The sequence below is a fragment of the Lycium barbarum genome, chromosome 12 (genome assembly GCF_019175385.1).
Source record: "Lycium barbarum isolate Lr01 chromosome 12, ASM1917538v2, whole genome shotgun sequence".
Lineage (NCBI taxonomy): Eukaryota > Viridiplantae > Streptophyta > Magnoliopsida > Solanales > Solanaceae > Lycium > Lycium barbarum.
Window position 1 is genome coordinate 70,299,286 of NC_083348.1, and position 20,375 is coordinate 70,319,660.

Consider the following 20,375-nt stretch of genomic DNA (forward strand, 5'->3'; position numbering starts at 1 on the left):
AATAATGTATTTCGATCTTTCATCAACTTTGGAAAGATCCCTCCATCGAAAAAACTTACACTTCTTCGAACCATAGTAGGGGCAAGACCAATATCTTCTTCCGGAATTGTTGTCGGACCAGGAAGTCTTCAATGGAAGCAACACACTATGACTGCATCGCACCTCCGCATTCAACATTGGATCTTCATTGTCCATACAAAGCTTATTCAAATCCAATCTTGTTTCTTCCATAGCTAACTCGGATTTTTAATCAGAAATTTGGGGAAAGAAATTGTAAGAATCCAATCTTGGGTAAGAATTGAAACATAAAGAGAAGAATTTACCACAAAATTTGGGGAAAAACTCAATGTGGAAAAATATAACAAGATCTAGCCGGTTGTGGGGGTTTGATATTGGATTTGGGGAACTAAAAACGTTATTTGGACGGCCATGTGGCAAATATACACTGGTCCATATAGTTTTTATCTTCTCTTACGCGCTGAAGGAGAGTAGCTTCACTTGCTAGTCCAGGTCACCGGTTGAAAGCGTAAATAATACACAAAAAATAAGTCCAGGGGGGTCATAGGACCCCCGCAAAGTTGACGTGTGTTATGGCAATTTTGGCCATAGTTTGAGTGTGTTTTGAATATTTTTCCCTTTAATGAAGGACAAAAAGTTCACAAAGAGGAGCAGTGTAATTACAGCAATTCCCACATAATTATGTAATTACTTGGTCAAACAAATAGATCAAACTGTGTGATTACACTCAATTACACCCAATTTCAATTACCTGAGTGGCTTTCCAAACATGCCCTTAAGGTTGAAAATAATACCCCCTCAACGTATTGAATAGGAAAGATAACTCTTTATGTAATATTTTCCGGCGAAACTTTTCTTTCTTGGTAAGTTTTTTTTTTTTACCTAGAACTAAAATACGAGATCATATTTTAGCTTTTATAATTGAAAAAAGAGGAGCAGAACTCAGGAGATTCGATAAAGATGAGTATGCGGTGGATACAATAATACGAGCCACGTATGTATTGGTATATGAAATTATTTATGAAATGACAACAACACCCTCAATTTGAAATTTAATATCACAAAAGCACATATATCGATCCGAATAGTCACCCACGCTACTATCATCAATTTGGCAAGTTACTTGAAGTATTAAATATACAATTTAATGAAAGAACTTGTATTAAAATCAACTTTTCAAGAGAATTCGGTAATTAGAGCAAAATAATGATATCTAAAGTAAAAAAAAACTACATCAATCTTAGAAACAACATCATTGTTTTTTGTTTTTTCCTTGTCCTGGTTGTTTTGTCTTTGGCTGGATGATTTGATCTTGCAAGTCTGTATGGAGAAGGAAGAGGAGGATGAGGAACAAAAAGGAGGAGAAATGCGTGAAGATTGAAGTTCTGCTACTAAGTTTATAATTGCATAACTTTTAAAGACGAGAATAATATTTGAATACTAATTTCAACAATACACACATTTTTTATTTTGATTTGCGACGTTATGGGTTCAAAGATGATTATCTCACGAGTTTTATCCATTGCTAAATAAATTTTAATCTTCATATTAATTTCTTTCAAGAAAATAAATACATAAGCCCAAATATTTAAAATGTTATTTACTTTTACACCTATAAATACTTATTCCTTGTTTTCGCATTTGAAAGACAATATACTCCTATATTATATTCTTTTTGTTTGTACAATTGCAACAAGCTTAAATTGTGTGCTATCTTTCTATAAAGAAAGCATAGTTAATTGTTTTCTAAACTTATAAGAAAAAGGTTAATAGCAATTGGTTAATTATTTCTGATACAATATCTTTAATAAAATGTAATGCTCAATCTGCTTTAATGACTCTTTCTTTTTTGTTGGCTCTATAAAAATTAAGAGTTTTTCATATTAGAAAAGTTTTAATTTTAAGCTTCTTATATTGTTAAAAAAAATTAACTTTATATATTATCATTACATAATTTTATGGATGATCATTCAACTTTCAACTTTTATTTTATTACACATAATTCACTAAATCAATTCTTGTAACCAAAAAAAATTTAATTTTACAAAAGTATCACATAAAGTTAGCAAACTGATTTTTGTCACAAAAAATCACAGAACTTTGTCTAAGTATCACAAAAAGTCACTATATGACGTTTTTGATAACAAAAAAAATCATCCAGATTTGTCTAAGTATCATAAAAAATAACTCTTTTATTTTCTACCCGATGACTCTATGTAATATTTAGGTCGAGTCGAGTGACTTTTTGATTTAAAAAATAGATAACTTTTGTGATACTTAGATCAGTTGAATGAATTTCCCGTTATAAAAAAGTTTAATAACTCTAGCACAATAATAATAATAAAATGACTTAACCTTATATTATTATGGTCTTATAAAAATAACATGACAAAATAAAGATTTTGAAATTTTAAAATGTCTTTGGTACGTTACATGAGTTAGCTAAACCAATATGTACTGCGGTGAGATGATTGGAGTCTCTCCACTGTTAATTAAAGGTCTCGGGTTTGAGCCATGAGAATGAAAAAAATCAGGTTGGAACACCGCCTTTCAATAAATGGGCCCTGTAAATGCTGACATAGTCGATCTTCAACGTAAATACCGAACATTGAATGGGAAAAAGAAAAGAAAAGAGGTAATTTTTTTACATTCATTTTTTAGGTAGAAAGAAGTTAGCTAATGTCCGTCAAAAATCTTCCCGGTTTTAGGACTCTATGCTAATAAACTAAAATAAAATAGATGGAAGTGTAGTGTTGAATAAACCAAAAGAGAAGGGGGGAGTGAGTAAAGGCCTTGGATAAGAAAGAGGCCCACCACAAATAGTTAAGTAGTCTCCTTTTCAAAGTTAACTAATAATGCCAATATAGACAAAAGAAGCAAATCTAATTCGTAGAAACTAAGCAAAGCATCCAGTGATGGCGGAATCAGGGCGGTGGTCGGTGCCAGAGATGGCCGGAATCCTATCAAATAAGATCCCTAAGGACGATCTCAAGCCTGGTGATCACATCTATTCTTGGAGAAACGCTTACCTCTACGCTCATCACGGTCATAACTGGAATACCCTTTGATTTCTATTTGTATTTATTTAGCTACATTTCTACCTTTTATACAAGTGGGTTCAAATTTCGATTTGATTATGTTTTTTTTTTGGTTCCTTTTAAATGTGCTGCTAATATATGTTCTTTTGAGCCCGCGGTGTATCGGAAACAGCCTCTCTACCCCCACAAAGTTAAAGATAAACGCCTGGGCGGTCAGGTGCACACCCTTCATGGAAAAATACGCGGTGTACATAGGTTCAATATTAGTTACAATGATTATATATGTAATTTTGCACACCCGTAACACAAGTAAGAAGAAAATTTGCACACCCTGGCTCCGCCATAAAAGGTATGGTCTGCTTACATCCTGCCCTTACCAGACCCCACTTGTGAGACCATACTGGGTATGTTGATGTTGTTGTTGTTGAGCTGATGGTCTTTGCGCACATCCTACCCTTCTCAGACCACACTGGGTATGTTGTTGCTGTTGAGTCGAGGGTCTATTGGAAATAACCTCTCCACAAACAAAGGTAGAGGTAAAGTCTGCGTATATGCTACCCTCTCCAGACCTCACTTGTGGGATTACACTGGGTATGTTATTGAGTAATTATGATAAGTATCAGATTCGTTAGGAAAGCTAATATAGTAGGAAGGATACATTTTCTTTGTGTCGTTTAGGAAATGTGAAATTGGGTTAGTGGAATCTTGGAGTTTACCAATTGGATTTAATGTTTGATTAAAATGAAATCCTTTTGTTTTACTCCAAGTTTCTAATTTCTGTTCTTATCTACGTTTTGATCTTTATATTCCCTCCGTCCCAATTTATGTGTGCACCGTTTGACTCGACATAAAGTTTAAGACAGAAGAGAGGACTTTTGAAATTTGTGGTCTAAAACAAATTTTAAATATTTGTGTGGCTTTGAATCATTTTATTTTACTTGAGCCGAGGGTCTATCGGAAAAAGCCTCCTTACCTCCGAAGGTAGGGGTAAGGTCTGCGTACACTCTACCCTCCCAGACCCCACCTTGTGGGATTATACTGGGTATGTTGTTGTAAATCATTTCATTTTAAGGGTAAAAGAGGAATTTGAAAGTTAAATTGTTTCTAATTATAGATATACGACGTTATTTTGGGACGGATTAAAAAGGAAAGGGTGCCACAAGTTTTTGGGTCAAATTTCAATTTTTATGATAATTGAGTAATTTTGATAAATTATAGATTCGTTAGTGAAGTTAATAGAATGGGAAGGAACTTTTTTGTATCTTATTAGAATCTTGGAGTTTACCTGTTGGATTGAATGTTGATTAAAGTTTGTGTCTTTCATGGAAGATATAGCTTCAATATTTGGTTGATGATATTCAGAAAGTATATTTTGGAGCTGATTAAACGAGACAATTTGACTTGGCAATTAGCAGGAATATCAGCTGGATAAGAAGTGACTTTACGTCTAGATTTGCTAATTATGGCTGTTATGAGCTTTGATATACCTCAAAACTCATGTAGTGGAATACCTGAGTTGAATATGACCAATTTAGGACTTCAGAGTTTATGTGTGTGTGTTCTCATTTGGGTTTGACTCTTACGCCTTTATGGAACTTTATATTTGACAATTCAGTCATCGTTGTATATTAAATTACTGTGAACCGGATGAGGGGGAAAAAGACGAGAAGTTATATTGGGTATTCTTCTTTTTGTTAAGTATTATGGTCTTTGAGGAAATCCATTTTACGTCAATAAATTATGGCAGGGGGATTCTGTTGGTTTTTTTTTTTTTTTTTTTTAAATAATGAACTTAGCATTCTATGTTAGCATCCAGTCTCCGACACCTGCATTGTGTTGTGGACTCACCTTACCTCAAGTTGAAAAGATTGCTTTAAGAGGTTATATTGCTTAGCGTCAGTCTAGTGGGTTGAAGAAAAAGACTTGCTTTTAGTTTTGGATAAATATAAATAAGGATGACTTTAGTCCCGAGGATCTCAACTTCTTGTAAGGACAAGCAGCTAAAGACTAGCGTCTGGTTTTGAATATTTTATGAAGCCTTTTTGGTTTTGACAAAATCACCTAAATGTGTCCAATTTGTACAACTTTGACAATTTGGATTGCTAAACATCACATAAGGTCTAATGGTCTATGCATTTGGTCTCAGGTGATAAGTTGTCAAAATTTCAGATAATGTTGACTTGTATTACTGATAACTGTTAGGAAGTCATTGCATTAATAGTTGTAAAAATATTGAAAGAGAAGGAAATATTTGCACCAAGCATGACAAGTCAGATGCTCAGAAAATTGTTATGAGACAAAAAGATCCAAAGCAACTATAGTTCCTGGGGGTGGGGGTGGGGGTGGGTGAGATTAAGATGCTATAGAGGTGTGAGTGGCAAGTGCATTTTTGTTCCTTTCCTAGCATGTTGTCATAACGTTGTTGTAGAGTTGATTGCTCAGATGGTCACTCAGTCTTGAGTAATTGGCCATCAAAGTCATCTATCTTTTTTTGTCTTCAAAACTCACTATATTTTACCTAATTAGCTTCGATAGTCATCTTCACTGGGTTTTATATTTTCCCGTGAGGTTTAATGACATGGCAAGTTTAATTTTCAGAAAAAATAGTTAAAACAATAATTAACAATTTTAGAATCCAATCTGAACTATGCTCTGAACCTTTCAGGTATATATGTTGGCGATGGTATGGTTATCCATTTTACTCGAGCTGCAGGTCAAGAGATTGGAACTGGAACAGTTTTAGACCGTTTCATATTCAGCTCATCTCCTTCACATCCCTCTGACTCCCCATGTCCTAGATGCGGTGATCAATCAAGGACTGAAGGTGTTATCTCATCATGCCTGGAATGTTTTCTTTCTGGGGGTGAACTCTATCTTTTTCAGTATGGTGTCTCCCCAGCCCTTTTTATTGCTAAAACTCGAGGAGGAACATGCACTCTTGCCCCTTCTGATCCACCGGAGCACGTCCTTCACCGTGCTAAATTCCTCCTTCAGAACGGTTTTGGGGCTTACAACATATTCAAGAACAACTGTGAGGATTTTGCAATCTACTGCAAGACCGGTTTGCTAGTCTTTACAAATATCAGTGTAGGCCGGAGTGGGCAGGCGTCATCCTTTTTAGCTGCCACAACAGCTATTGTTTCATCACCACTGCGCTTTCTAACTACAGGTGTTTCTGGTCTGGCGGCTGTGGGTTATGGTGTTTACTGTATCAGCCGGTTTGTTTCTGATATTGGTGTACGTCGTGATGTCATGAAAATCCCTGTTGAGAGACTTATCCCATGCCCTGGCCTTCCAGAGTCTGAGCCTGCTGCTACTACTACTGATACATCAAAGGAAAAGGGGTCGTAGTTCTATGTAAGTGGACTTCATTTATATGGATCTCAGGTAGGGTACTACAACATACATCAATGTTGTAGGTGTTGTTGTCGTCATTGCTTTTTGTGACACAGGTTTGGTTATTATTGAAACATTGGTCATTTTAACCGGTCTTGTGTTCATTCTTCCATCAAGTGAATGCCTTGATGTGATTGTAAATTGTTTATGACAATGTTCCATGTTTCGAATGAATGTAGTGTGTGTTAAAAAGATTAAGGTGGAAAAAATCTCAGAGATCTTTCTTATTAATTTCAAATACTCTCTAGAAATACGTAGTTTCATTGGTTAAAGAAAAAGGAAACCAGAATTTGAATATATTTTTCTACCTTTTGCTTGTAAAGGGAATTTTGTCGACTGTAATGATATGCTTCTGATTTTCTATGAAAGAAATTATTAAGTGAGAAGTAATGCTTGTTTAAAGGCAATATTGACAAGGAAACAAATCTTTTTTTTTTTTGCGTTTAGAAAATCAATTGTTTTGTGTTTCAGGAAACAAAACACAAACCAGAAATCAGGAAATGTACTGATCTCATTTGTCGCAAAGCAAAGTCAATTATATATTGTCAATCCCATCGACCAACAATCTAGTTAGTAAAGCATGACTCTAAACCGAAGGGAAAAAAGAATGACTCTGCCTACTAGTACTGAAGAAATGTCCCGTCGTACAAACTAAACATTTATTTCAGCAGAAGTTAATGACTTTTTTAATAGCAATAGTTATAACATCTAAAGGTCAGAATTAAAAGCAAAGAAAATGGTACTACCAGCAGTTATAGCCTTCTTAACGTCCATATGAGAGGAAAGCAAGAGTAATCTGCTCTACAATATTTAACTCGAGTAGAAAATTACAAAACAATCCAAAAACATTCCACTAAACTTTTATCACTGCCTAACGTCGATTTTTACATTGGCGCCGGAGCATTTGAAAAACTCTTGGTTTGTTCAGCCCTTTTCCCAGCCTTCTGTTTCTTCTTACATTTTAAATGTTACATTTTTTTCTTTGTTTTCCTTTTTTGTTCTATTTAGCTTTGAGGGACATCAAACAAGTTTCATTCAACCGGTACCATTAAGAAGAAAATACAACAGCATGCAACATGATTCAAAGAATGAAAAAAGAAGAACTCATTGATGAAATAACACAACATGATGTGAAGAAATGAAACTAAGTCTAACTCAGTGACTATTTTCCACGTCAGTATAAGGAGATTGAATTCACACCCCACTTCCGATTGGGGACTTCTAGCACATGATTAAAAAATGGAACAGAATCGTAAATTGTTTGTTGCAGTAATATTGAGTCACACACTAATATTGCTCCTCATTGGGATCACTCTCGAATGTATGATATCTGGACTTTTCTTAAGTTGTCTTCCGTAAAAGTATTTTACTTGTCGATGAACTCATATATATATATATATATATATTTATGATATGGTTTTCATTGACTCGGGTGCATTTATAGAGCCTATGATTCGTGATGGAGCTCAACTTAGAGTCTATGATCTTCATTGGAGCTTATTCACCACATTTGGAGCGTTTCAAAGGGCCTCAAGTGTGTATTTCCACACTACACACTTGATGATGATCAATGATGAGAGCCAAGTCTCTACAAGCTTCATAGAGGTGGAATCCTACAAGGTTTGAGAGATTGCTTGGTTGGAAGATTTAGAGCTCGAGGTCCTTGTCCGCAAGACTTGGAAGATAGCTTGGAGGGCTATTTGCGCAAAGGGCTATTTGTGCAAGTGGTTACTTTAGGCAAGGAGGGTTATGCTTGCAAGAAGGTCATGCATGCAAGGTCGATTAGAGGGTCATCTATGCAAGGAAGACGTGTTTGACCATTGAAGATCAATCCTTGAATTGAAGACTACACTAAGAAGACTAGCCAAACAAGGTTCTTACTTCATTAAGGGTAGCATTGTAATTTCCTATTAGTCTTCTTTGCTTAGCTTGTATATATAGCTTGTCTTTCATTTGATTAGGGAGTTTGGATGAATTATGTATTGAATACTCTAAATGAGTGATAGTTTGTTTGACGGATTTCATTGTTGGTTTTGAACCTCATTTCCATTGATTTCATGAAGAGTTGTTCATTTGTGGATTTCATTTGAATATCTCTTGCCTTGATTTCAAATAACTTAGGTTCTATTAATTGAATCCAATTGGAAGGATTTAGGTTTCATATACTTAAGTTTGTCCATAGATTCATTATCATTAGAGTCTAGCTTTTATCCTCTATTTCTCATCCCCTTTTCTTCAATTCTCATCCCAATTTCTTGTTATCCTTTAATTCCGCGTTTTTGTGATTGATTTGGTGTTTCCCAAAATCAATTAGTATATATATATATATATATATATATATATATATATATATATATATATATATAACTTCTAAATAACTAGGCCAACAATTGATGTTGACACAAGTAGGATAAAAATATTTAATAGCAGGTAATTTAATTTTATGCATGTGAAGGTTAAATACACAGTAAAATATCATAGAAACTGAAACTGGAGTAAAATCATAACGCAGCGAAGAAAACTGCTGTTATAAATTCCCTTAATCCTAATTTCTTCCCTAATTTCAGCCTCAAAATCTCCTAATCTTCTGATCCTGTATTAGTCACTAGATAATCTCAACTACTTTTTAATTTTTAAGCTTAATGTTATCCATTAAATAGGATGAATGATGCAAAAATTCAGCAACTTCCTAATACTATTGAATGCCGCAAAAGGTCAAGAGATACTAACCAAAGAATTATTAAAGGTTAATGGATATTAACATCCTAATTACTTGGCTTTTAGATTATGGTATGCCCCACGAGTTCAAGAAATTAACATAGACCAAACAATGATTTATCTTGAACATGCATAAGCATAACATAATAAACATCTCTTTACATCCTTCCCATATTGTTATTACAAATGATTTAGCTTTAAAACTCCAATTTTTCATTGTTTTGTCTAATCATAATAATGAATTCGGACCAATTTGGTCAAGAAACGATGTTTTGTCCCTTTCTTCCAGGGGACATTGTCATCGATATTCTTTTGAGACTTCCAGTGAAATCTTTGTCACGTTTTAAATCTGTATCTAAACCCTTTAGTTCTTTGATCAAGAACCCTAATTTTATCTCCAAACAACATGCAAAAACTACACAAGAAAAGCCACCTGATCTCCTAATTATGGGTCGCCATCACAACACTCTTGAAGTCACGGTACGTTTAATCAATTCTCTAACAAAACCTCGCCATGTTATTCCACCACCTCTACATTTCGACGTGCCATTTGGTGTGACTTCCGAAAAGACAAGAATTGTGGGCTCTGCCAATGGCTTAGTCTGCTTGAATTTAATTAACCATAATGGCGTCGCGATTGTTATATGGAATCCAGCCATTAAAACATTCAAGCCAATTCCAAAATCCCCAAATGTCTCAAGCCTAGGTAAACTCACTGTAACAGACTTAGGGTTTGGTTATCACCCCGGAAACGATGACTACATGATTGTTCGACTTCTGAACGTTGCTATGTCAAGGAGGAAGTACGAAGTTGAAGTTTACATGCTGAGCACGAATTCTTGGAGAAAAATAGCAAGTGATGGACGTGTTTTACAAGTGATACGCCCATTTTGGAAACCAATGGCACCCGGAATGATTGTAGTAAAAGGTGTGGCCTATTGGGTAGGAGTTGAAGTTAGAAACGAAGAAATGTGTAGTGTTGTTGTTTCTTTGGAAATGACTGGTGAGGAGTTGACTTTTATCTTGCCACCTATTGAACATCATGGCATTGTGGTTGACCTAATTAGGGAAGCAACAACATTGAGACTTTTCAATTTAAATGAATCTTTGGCTTTGATTTATTCTACCAATCTTGAAAAAGTTGATATATGGCTGAATAATGGATTTGATATATGGGTGTTAAATGAGGAATTAAGGACTTGGAGTAGAATGCTTAAAGTTGAACCTATTGAAGGGTTTTTATTAGAAGCTGGATTTTGGGAGAATTCTAAGGCATTAGTTGCACAAGAGAGGAAAGAAATGTGTTATGATGAAAATGGAGAATATGTTTATACAAAAGGTGAGACAAAGTTATTTTTATATGATGTTACTACAGGAGATTTTGAGATTATTGAAAATCATGAGCTTCGTGCACCATTTCAAGCTTATAGTTATTCGGAGAGCTTAGTACCTGTGAATGGAGGAGTTGATGTTGTAAAGGAGGTTGATTTGTCAAAGTTTTTGGATTTTGATCCTTTACTTTTTTGAGTTACCCAAATTTACCTTTGATGAGATTTCGAATTCAGCTTAGTTTACATGGTAAATTAAGCTTTGATGTATTTAGTGATTTTTATTAGATTGTTGAATAAATAGTTAAGGAAACGTTATCGCATTGGTGTTGTATTAAGAATTACTATTGTATTTCTCGATAGGGAAAGAGAGAAGGTAGTTCAATTGTACTTTTCTTTAAAGTCGAATTTTTTTTGGACATTTAGGTTAAATTGTTTTTTGTACATTAGTTTATATGGAGGGTTAGATCAGTCGACCACATTTTTGGTCATGTTTAGGCATACGTTGACAAGGTTTGGAATTGCATTGCCACATTGGGGGAGATTCAGAAATATATTTTCTGAGATGTTTGGTAACATAAGCCACGTTCATGTTAAAGCTCTGCTTAAACGTAATTGATAGTTTTTGCCTAAATTCTACCTTTTAGATTTTTTTTATTTGACATACATTTCTTAAAATAACTTCTGCTTTCATTGCAATTTACTTATAGTAGCGGCATTCTTTTTTACCTTAAAAGAGTTCACAGATGAATATAAGTTTGTTTAGGAGTTTAAGTTTCATTTACTAATTAAAAGAATAATTATATAATCTCCGTAAGTAAGTTTTGGGATGATTATAATGCAAAGCTAGGTTGTCTACGTGGTGAATAATGAAGATATTGTTATCTATGAAGTAGAAGGACATTTTATCTTTAAACATTTAAATCCATGTAGGCATTACTAATTCATGTATTTCTTATTTCGCATTTTATTTCGTATAAAATAATTCATAAATATCTAAAATTTACTTTTAAATATCTAAAATATGTTTTCTGCAGCGCGCACACACAAAAAACTCTATATTTACGTACTCACAAGAGCTGTCCCTCTCCATGGAATGGGCCAAAATCATGTTACTTGCATATGACATGATGATTGTATAATATGCCTTCCAATGTCTTACGTTTCACTTCACATTGCCCAATTTTAGGATCTAAGTCAGCGCTATTGATCACGTTACGGCATCACCAGTTAATGCATTTTTTTTTTCTTCATGGGAGATGATGTATATATTGATCAATTTGCATGTATCTCGATTGTTCTATCTAGTATATGATATTTCTTTCGTCTCAAAATATTTATTACTTTTTTCTATTCTGATCAATATTTTAAGATGTATTTTTTTATATATTGATAATTTAGTGTTAGAAGAATTGCAACTTATGATACTTTTTGTATAGTTTTCAAATTTTAAAATATTCAATTAATTAGTTATTTAATTTAGCCTTAAAAATTAATCAAAGTGATTTCATGAAAAAAATGACATGACACTTGTTTTTGGACAGAAAAAGTATAACTATCAACACAGATATTAGATAACTCTTTAACCTACGAAAAAATGGTGGGGGCATTCTTAACAAAATACTACGTTAAAAAATTAACCATTCACTTAATTAGGATGCTGCGTCTCAATTTCCAATATTAAGTTCTCCAAGAATCTCCAAAGTTGACTTCAACTGCTTGTTCCTTTGTGTCAGAAGTTTGAGGGGCATTTCTTTTCAACAGCTTACTGAAGACAATTATGAAAATGATCTCCTGAATTTCATTAAGCTTAAAAAGCACTTTTTCCACACAGTAAAAAAAATATACGTGCGGGTATATCTCATATGCTTCTTAGTTTGGATAATTACTTACCAAATAATACAATAAAAAGTGTAGTAAAAAGTTATCGAATGTCTGTGCAGCTGTTAAAAGAACAAATTTATTTAGGTTTTAAATCAGTAGGTTCAAATGAGGTCGATTTATTAGTACATCTGACATGTGCAAAGACGTGCTCTAAGTTGAAAATAATGGTTGCAATCCCACTTGCAGTCATATACTAAATCCGGCAACAGTAGATATCAAAAGTTTCTATGATTTTGGAACGACATGACTCATCTCTAAAATCAGTATTCTCTTATAAATAAATAAAATATTTCTGGCCTTTCAAAAAGCTTGGTCAAACAAATCATAAGTAACACCTTCATTTTCACTTTTTATATTTATCAAACAAATCATTATAGTGCCTATTAAGCAATCCCCAAAAACAAAAATAAAAACAAGAACCACATAATTCAAGAAATACTTTGTTACTGGAAAAGTGCATGAAGGAATCTTGCACAAACATGATAAATACGGATTCAACTTAAATTAGTGTGAATGAAAATTTACACAGTTAATGCAACTTTAATTATCTTTTTCCAAGTCGCATTACAATAAAAGTTTATACTGTTAGAAATTATTTTAAGAGATCATAATGGTAAAAAACACTCAATTTTTATTTTTTCATGAGTTTTCTATCTGAACTATCAGATATGCTAGTTTCCTACCTGAAAACTTGCACCACTAATAATATTGCAAGTGTGTTTTTTTAATATATATTTTTTTATTCAGTACCCAAGAAGGCAAAGCTCATTAGTAACTGCAACCTGGTATCCAAAACCAATCAGCTAACCAACCAAATGCAAAGCCGTATTATAGACTGTATTATTCACTAGTCAATTTTTCCTTCCTTTTCTACCCAATAAAGCGTTCAAATCGGAACTTGGAATTGATAAGGACTACTACCATATCCCCTTTGATGTGACACATCCCAATATAGTGTCCTATTTCTGATCAACTTCTTCAATATAAAGAAAAAACAGAGAAAAAAAGTCCCCTGTTTTATTTGAAACATCCCACAGCAGTCATCAATATACAGTCAAATACCCATCTCAGCTTCAAGAAAACAAAGAAAAAAAGAACCCCACAAATCCAAAAAAAAATCTTTTTTCTTTGTTTTGTTGGCCATGGATAGATCCAACAGTGTGAGTAGAAACAGAAAGAAAAATAATGACACCCAAAGAGAAGAAGAAGTAGGAGAAGAAGCTTCTGTGGAAAGGATATTTGAGTCAAAAGAAGTGCCACCATGGCAAAAACAGTTAACATTGAGGGCTTTTTGTGTGAGTTTCATATTGGGAATTCTATTCACTTTCATTGTCATGAAACTGAGTCTCACAACTGGTATTATACCTTCACTCAATGTATCTGCTGGACTTTTGGGGTTCTTTTTTGTCAAGATTTGGACTAGACTTCTTGAGAAATCTGGGTTTCTTAAACAACCTTTTACTCGTCAAGAAAACACTGTTATTCAGACCTGTGTTGTTGCTACTTCCGGCATTGCATTTAGCGGTAAGTATTACTCCCTTTGTCCTAAGTTACTGATACTTTTTGCTTTTTGAGAATTAATTTGATTAAATTTTAAAGTTAAATTGTATTAGATTAACATAATATTTTAAGATAGTTGAAAATTAGGGAGTACGGTAGGTTGCCACTTTTATCATATAAACTTGATGAAAAAATGCGTATTAAATGTTGGTCAAAGTTCATGCAGTTGAATTTGAAAAAATGGAAAAAGTATCACATGAATTGGATAATTTTATCAAACATTTAAGCTGAATACGTAGAAGAATTAGTGTTTTCAATTGTTTTTTCACGCATTTATTCTATTACAGTTTAATTACTCGTAATACTTTGATCTGACAGATAATTGTGCTTTCCATATTTTAGATCTTGCTGAAATCCAGCTAGCAGTAGTGACAAAAAAGTAGAAGGGGTTAAAGGAGAAATAAAAACTAAACTATAGAGATTAAAGTGTAGTAATTTTTTGTATATGAAGCCATGCATTTATATCGCAGTTAGTTAAAGATTTGGGATAAAGCCAAAAGTACTAGAAAATGTTGAATCATTAATTTGGGCCACCGGATATTTCTCATTGGCCCTTTTTGGGCTCAAGCCTTTGTGGGTTGTGTGTGGGTCCACAGTGTTGACTACAATAGCAGCTGCACCATGGCACGATTGAAAAGTTGTGTGGGCCCTTTGGAAATGGTGGTCCCACCTAGTTTAGGCTCAAAGGTTTGTGTATTTCTAGTTTCTAGAATAGTCATAAATACCACTTTTTATTTTTATTTTTTAAATTATTTTTATAATCTGTGTACTGGTCAGTGTGCCAAGCCAATGAGGAAATGATCTTCAGTGTTTTTGCCTTACATTTGATTATGAGATTTCATAATTTTCGAACTCATTTTATTAATCATTACACTCTATCCTTGAACGCCAGCACATATTTTATAATATACATTCGCATATTCAATATTTAGTCCAATGAATCATCTCAGTATAACTTGTTCCCCAACCAAACAACCTCCAAAAAAAAATATATAAAGAGGAAAGATCTCTAGTGAGACTAAAACATGCACCTAATTGATGCATGTCAAATTGCCCTAATTTTTCATTTAGATACGTGTCTTTCTTACTCAAAATGAGATGCCAACGTGTCATTTTTTAATTTGGTGTTTTGCCAATAAAAACGTATGCAAATCATGCATTTCACTTGAGGTGTTAATAGGCACACATTTTGCACACATTTTGCATACATTAGATGTCTAATAATAGATAACAAACTTAGTTGAAGTGTCTAAATGAAAATTTGAGTAACTTTAGGTGGGTGGCCATCATGTATTTGGTCTTAAAAGATTAATTCCCACACAAGTGCTAATTATTATTGTTAGTCGCTTTCTTGATAGTTACATGAGATTTTTTTTTTTTTTAGCAAAGAACAAATTTTCAGTGGAGGGAGTAATATCTAAGTGGTGGGAAAATGGCTTTCTAGATGCCTCATATCTACTAGTCAAACCCTTAAATGCTTAGTAAAAAGGGAGTGTCATTTACTTGACTTCTTGGGTTAGGCTGACTTCACTCTTACGCAAATTTAGAAAAATTGTGCTAATACTTAATTGAATTTACTTATACTACACTATTGATGTTATTTAACACGTTGTAGCAGATTGGCTGCATTATCTTTTATGTTATTGGTTACACTACGTATGTAGTTTAAATTTACGAAATTATGAAAGCTATCATTCTCCACAATTGTCCACTATACAAAATCTGCAGATGAAGCCACAATATTATCACTGTTAGGGTATTCAGGCTTCATTGGTCATTCTTCCATTGTGCAGACTATCAACATGGAAAAATATTTACTTTGCATTCAGTATTTGTATCAAGTCAATAAATTCGTGAAATATGTCATTTAAAATTCAATATTGCCACGTATATCAAGTTTTGTCTGACCTGTAAGTCCAGCTGTTGATACATTCATTATTTAAATAGAGTTCATTGGATTTGCTTTCATGAAAATTGAGTTTATTGCAAAGTATTGGTAAACGGAATTGTTAAGTAGGTGATAACATATAACATACTGAATAGCTATTAGAAGAATAAATTAGGAAGCTTTGATTGGAAAGATGACTTCCTTTTCATTTCAAGTCTACTGAAGTATCAAATACACAGGAACAAGTGTGACTTTTAACTCTATTTGGGTGCTAACGCCTAACTTCGCCAATTTTGAGCCTTGTTCCTCCACACAACTCTGTTATAATGGAATTTTTACCTTCACAAATCCTGCATTATCGCGCAACAGTACTAGCTCATTGAGTTAGCAACAGCCTTTTATTTTCCCTTCATCCGGGATGGTTCATCCCTTTATTTGAAAAGGTGTTAATAATAGAAGCATCTCAAGTTCAATAACTCTTTTACTCAACTTCTGTTTTTTTACTTTGGGTGAGCAGGAGGTTTTGGAAGCTATCTGTTTGCGATGAGTGAAGTTGCTGCCAAACAGTCAACTGAAGCTAATAATGCATTTAATATTAAGAACCCTTCTTTGGGATGGATGATAGGGTTTCTTTTCGTTGTTAGCTTTCTTGGCCTTTTCTCAGTTGTTCCTCTTCGTAAGGTATTTTCTTTTCTCAAGATATGGAGTTATCAGTTTTACTTCTCTTTATAATTAAATTCTGTTCTTCTAAACTAAACTTGATAATTATGTTTCAGATTATGATCGTAGACTTCAAACTGACTTATCCAAGTGGCACTGCAACTGCTCACCTGATCAATAGTTTCCATACGCCACAAGGAGCTAAGCTAGCAAAGTAAGCTAGTTACACAACTTCAGTAATTTCTTTCAGCATTACAGATAGAATGCTTACAATTTTATCGTCTCTTTCTAATTGATCACTACAGGAAACAAGTAAAAACTCTGGCAAAGTTCTTCAGCTTCAGCTTCGTATGGGGTTTCTTCCAATGGTTTTTCACTGCTGGGGATGACTGTGGATTTGCGAGCTTCCCCACCTTTGGTCTCAAAGCATATGAGAACAAGTAGGTTTTAATTCCAAACTGCCTACATGGTAGAGGTTCAGTTCCAGTCATCTCTTTCGCAATTGAAAGAGATGATATATGTTGATGTGTGGGGTTCAGTAACATCTCAATGTCTCCTTTCAACTTTTGTTTTGCCTATATTTAACATTTTAATTTTTTTTCCCAATCAACCAGGTTTTACTTTGACTTCTCAGCAACATATGTTGGTGTTGGGATGATTTGTCCTTATCTAATCAACATATCTTTGGTACTTGGATCTATCCTTTCTTGGGGTATAATGTGGCCTCTGATTCAGGAAAGAAAGGGTCATTGGTTCCCTGCAGATCAGAGTCCCAGCAGCCTTCATGGCTTGCAGGGCTATAGGGTAATCTCCTCATTATTTGTTTAAAGCAGAAAGACCAAAATGAAGCACAGTTTTAACTCTTAAGATATATTTTCCATACTTCTCTTCTTTTGCAGGTCTTCATAGCAATAGCCATGATCCTTGGTGATGGTCTCTACAATTTCTGCAAGGTATTTGGACGAACATTATATGGTTTGTATTTGCAGTTTCGCAGTAAAAATGAAGGAGCAGTCCTGCCAGTTGGTGCTCCTACAGAGCCCTCCATGTCTTTTGATGACCAGCGACGAACAGAGCTTTTCCTCAAGGATCAAATTCCAACATGGGTTTCCATAGTTGGTTATGTTGGCATTGCCGTCATCTCTACTATAACACTTCCACACATTTTCCCTCAACTTAAGTGGTACCATATCATCGTGATTTATATTTTTGCACCGGTATTAGCCTTCTGTAATGCTTATGGTTGTGGTCTAACTGACTGGTCTTTGGCATCCACCTACGGAAAGCTGGCAATCTTTACGATTGGTGCATGGGCCGGGCTTTCTCATGGAGGGGTTCTTGCTGGACTAGCCGCATGTGGTGTCATGATGAACATAGTCTCCACTGCATCCGACCTAACACAGGATTTTAAGACTGGTTATATGACATTAGCTTCCCCACGGTCCATGTTCGTAAGCCAGATTATTGGCACAGCAATGGGTTGTGTCATCTCGCCATGTGTATTTTGGCTCTTCTATAAGGCGTTTCCTGACTTAGGTACCCAAGGTTCAGCATACCCAGCCCCTTATGCCTTGGTGTATCGTAACATGTCTATCATTGGAGTTGAAGGTTTCTCAGCTCTTCCGAAGAACTGCCTCACCCTGTGCTACGTATTCTTCATAGGAGCAATTGTAATCAATGGCATCAGAGATCTCGCAGGAAAGAACAAGGCAAAGTACATTCCTCTCCCAATGGCTATGGCTATACCCTTTTATCTTGGCTCCTACTTTGCTATTGATATGTGTCTCGGTAGCTTGATATTGTTTGTTTGGACAAAGATTAACAAGGCCAAGGCTGATGCATTTGGCCCTGCCGTGGCTTCTGGTCTGATTTGTGGTGATGGGATATGGACCTTACCCAGTTCAGTTCTGGCTTTGGCAGGAGTGAATCCACCCATTTGCATGAAGTTTCTGTCTAGGAATGCTAACGCTAGGGTCGATAGTTTCTTAAGTTCTTGAACTCCCTTCTAGACTAGTAGGTGTTTATCATTCTCTCTTATTCTGTTAGTATTGTCAGTGTAAATCTGTTAGTATTGTCACATTTACACTGAAATTGTTGGTGTATATATCTAGTGCTACAATTGTTTTAAATCATGTCAGATCAATTTGAACGGGAATGCTATGTTGACTTAATGTGCCCCTAAAATGTACAAGCACAGAAAGCCCGCACCCCCCCCCTCCCCCCCCCCCCCCTTTTTTTTTTTTTTTTTGGCAATGACTAGCATATATACTTCTTAAATTTCATTGTATTTTATCCATTCTCATTAAATGCTTAACTATGGATTGAAGGATAATATTACAGACCCCAACAAATCTATGTTACTTATTAAAGCTGAAAAATAAGCATTGAAGAAAGAAGAAAAGATATTAAAGAAAAGCCAACCTTACCTTATTTCTGTATAAACTTTATTTATTATTATTTGTTTTTGTTGGATTGATAATTATGTTGTTTCTTTACTGTTGGAAGGACAAATAGGTAAAGCGAATGCTATCCAGAAGCATAAATAAAAGATTGAATACGTCAACACGTTTTATTCTCGAGTCCCTTCCTTCTAGATATTACTAAGCTTTTTCTAGATTCCCATATTGGTGTTCTGTTCTGCCATATCTTAGTTACTTCCTAATGATCTAAGCTACTTTATTGTCAACCTGCAAGTCAATAGACACCCATTATAAAGAAGAAGAAAAAAAAAACAAAAAAAAAAAAAACAGGTTTGCTGCTAATCTTGAATCAGAGAGAAGGGAAGGTATATAAAGAATAAGTTGAAGATGTGTTTGGTGTTTGTATGTGATGAAGATGAGAGGGTGTTACAAAGACAAGGAGCTCCAGGGGCCTGTCCTTACTGTGGAGGGATGGTTCAAGCCTTGGATGCGGAGAGCCAGTGGAGGTTCTGCTTTCTCCCTCTTTATTTCAAGACTAAACGCAGATATTACTGTACCCTTTGCACTAGGCGTCTCATCATCCAATAATTTTCCCTATCATATGACATAGGGAAAAGGCTGTGTATATGTTAATCTAAGTTTTTGTAGTTTGATTTATGAAATGATCGGCAAAAGATTGTTTTGGTGCAACTGAGCAACTGTTCTTGTTATAGTAAGACTTCGTTCTTCTTTTTTAATACGTTTAGTTTTCTTTTCTGAATTCTTGGTTGGTCATCTATAGACTACATACTCTGTTCTGGTTCCAAAATCTTTACTCACGGGGTAAATTAATGCTTAGAGTTTGTCTTTCCTCGCAAATATGCCCTTCAAATATTCACAGGAAAATTGCTGTGGTTTGGCTGATATGGTGGAAGCCACATATGGGTATATTTGTTCAAACATATTGTCTAGAAAACTAATCCAAATAGACAGCAGTTCAGCATAATCTCGAATTTTTTTAAACTAATTTGCTTGAGTTAAACCTTAGTAAATAGTATAAATGAAGGGCAAGGGTGAAGCTGAGGGAGCTTATGAATGATCGATTATAATTGTAACTAGCAAAGATTATAAGTAATTTTTACTCAAGTAAAAAGTGAATATTACCAAGATTCCAGTGGAAAATGACTTAAACCAATAATAGTATTAAGCTGTTCTGGCATAAATATTTTCCTCTTAACAATATCAACTATCAAATACCATAATTAGAGCATTTTAGTTGCTAGAAGTATACCCTTCTCTATTTTCCTTTAGGAATCCTTATATTGCATTCCTATAAAAGAAAAGGTCCAAACTTGGATATGGTCTGCACCAGGAGTCTAAATCATCCAATAACTGTTCCAATCTATATGAGATGAGCTTCTTTCCATCTTTGCCTTTGCACTTTCAGAAAAAAAAAAAAAAAAAGATGATGGCCGTGTATATTGTT

General features: G+C 34.5%; 4 protein-coding genes across 4 annotated transcripts; all 4 read left to right on the forward strand.

Annotated features, from left to right (window-relative positions):
• Positions 1-2,767: 2,767 nt before the first annotated feature.
• LOC132621793 (protein LEAD-SENSITIVE 1) lies at positions 2,768-6,683 on the forward strand. Its single transcript, XM_060336216.1, has 2 exons — positions 2,768-3,063; positions 5,722-6,683. The coding sequence occupies exons 1-2, from the start codon at positions 2,934-2,936 to the stop codon at positions 6,405-6,407; spliced, it is 816 nt and encodes a 271-aa protein (XP_060192199.1). The 5' UTR covers positions 2,768-2,933; the 3' UTR covers positions 6,408-6,683.
• Positions 6,684-9,258: 2,575 nt separating this feature from the next.
• LOC132623497 (F-box/kelch-repeat protein At3g23880-like) lies at positions 9,259-11,079 on the forward strand. Its single transcript, XM_060338262.1, has one exon. The coding sequence runs from the start codon at positions 9,408-9,410 to the stop codon at positions 10,695-10,697; it is 1,290 nt and encodes a 429-aa protein (XP_060194245.1). The 5' UTR covers positions 9,259-9,407; the 3' UTR covers positions 10,698-11,079.
• A 2,207-nt stretch (positions 11,080-13,286) lies between these two features.
• Positions 13,287-18,661, forward strand: LOC132623193 (probable metal-nicotianamine transporter YSL7). The gene is made up of 6 exons (XM_060337920.1): positions 13,287-13,906; positions 16,348-16,511; positions 16,607-16,704; positions 16,796-16,930; positions 17,105-17,294; positions 17,390-18,661. The coding sequence occupies exons 1-6, from the start codon at positions 13,525-13,527 to the stop codon at positions 18,485-18,487; spliced, it is 2,067 nt and encodes a 688-aa protein (XP_060193903.1). The 5' UTR covers positions 13,287-13,524; the 3' UTR covers positions 18,488-18,661.
• Positions 18,662-19,037: 376 nt separating this feature from the next.
• Positions 19,038-19,670, forward strand: LOC132622255 (uncharacterized). Its single transcript, XM_060336830.1, has one exon. It carries the CDS (start codon positions 19,298-19,300, stop codon positions 19,496-19,498), a length of 201 nt encoding a protein of 66 aa, XP_060192813.1. The 5' UTR covers positions 19,038-19,297; the 3' UTR covers positions 19,499-19,670.
• Positions 19,671-20,375: the final 705 nt, after the last annotated feature.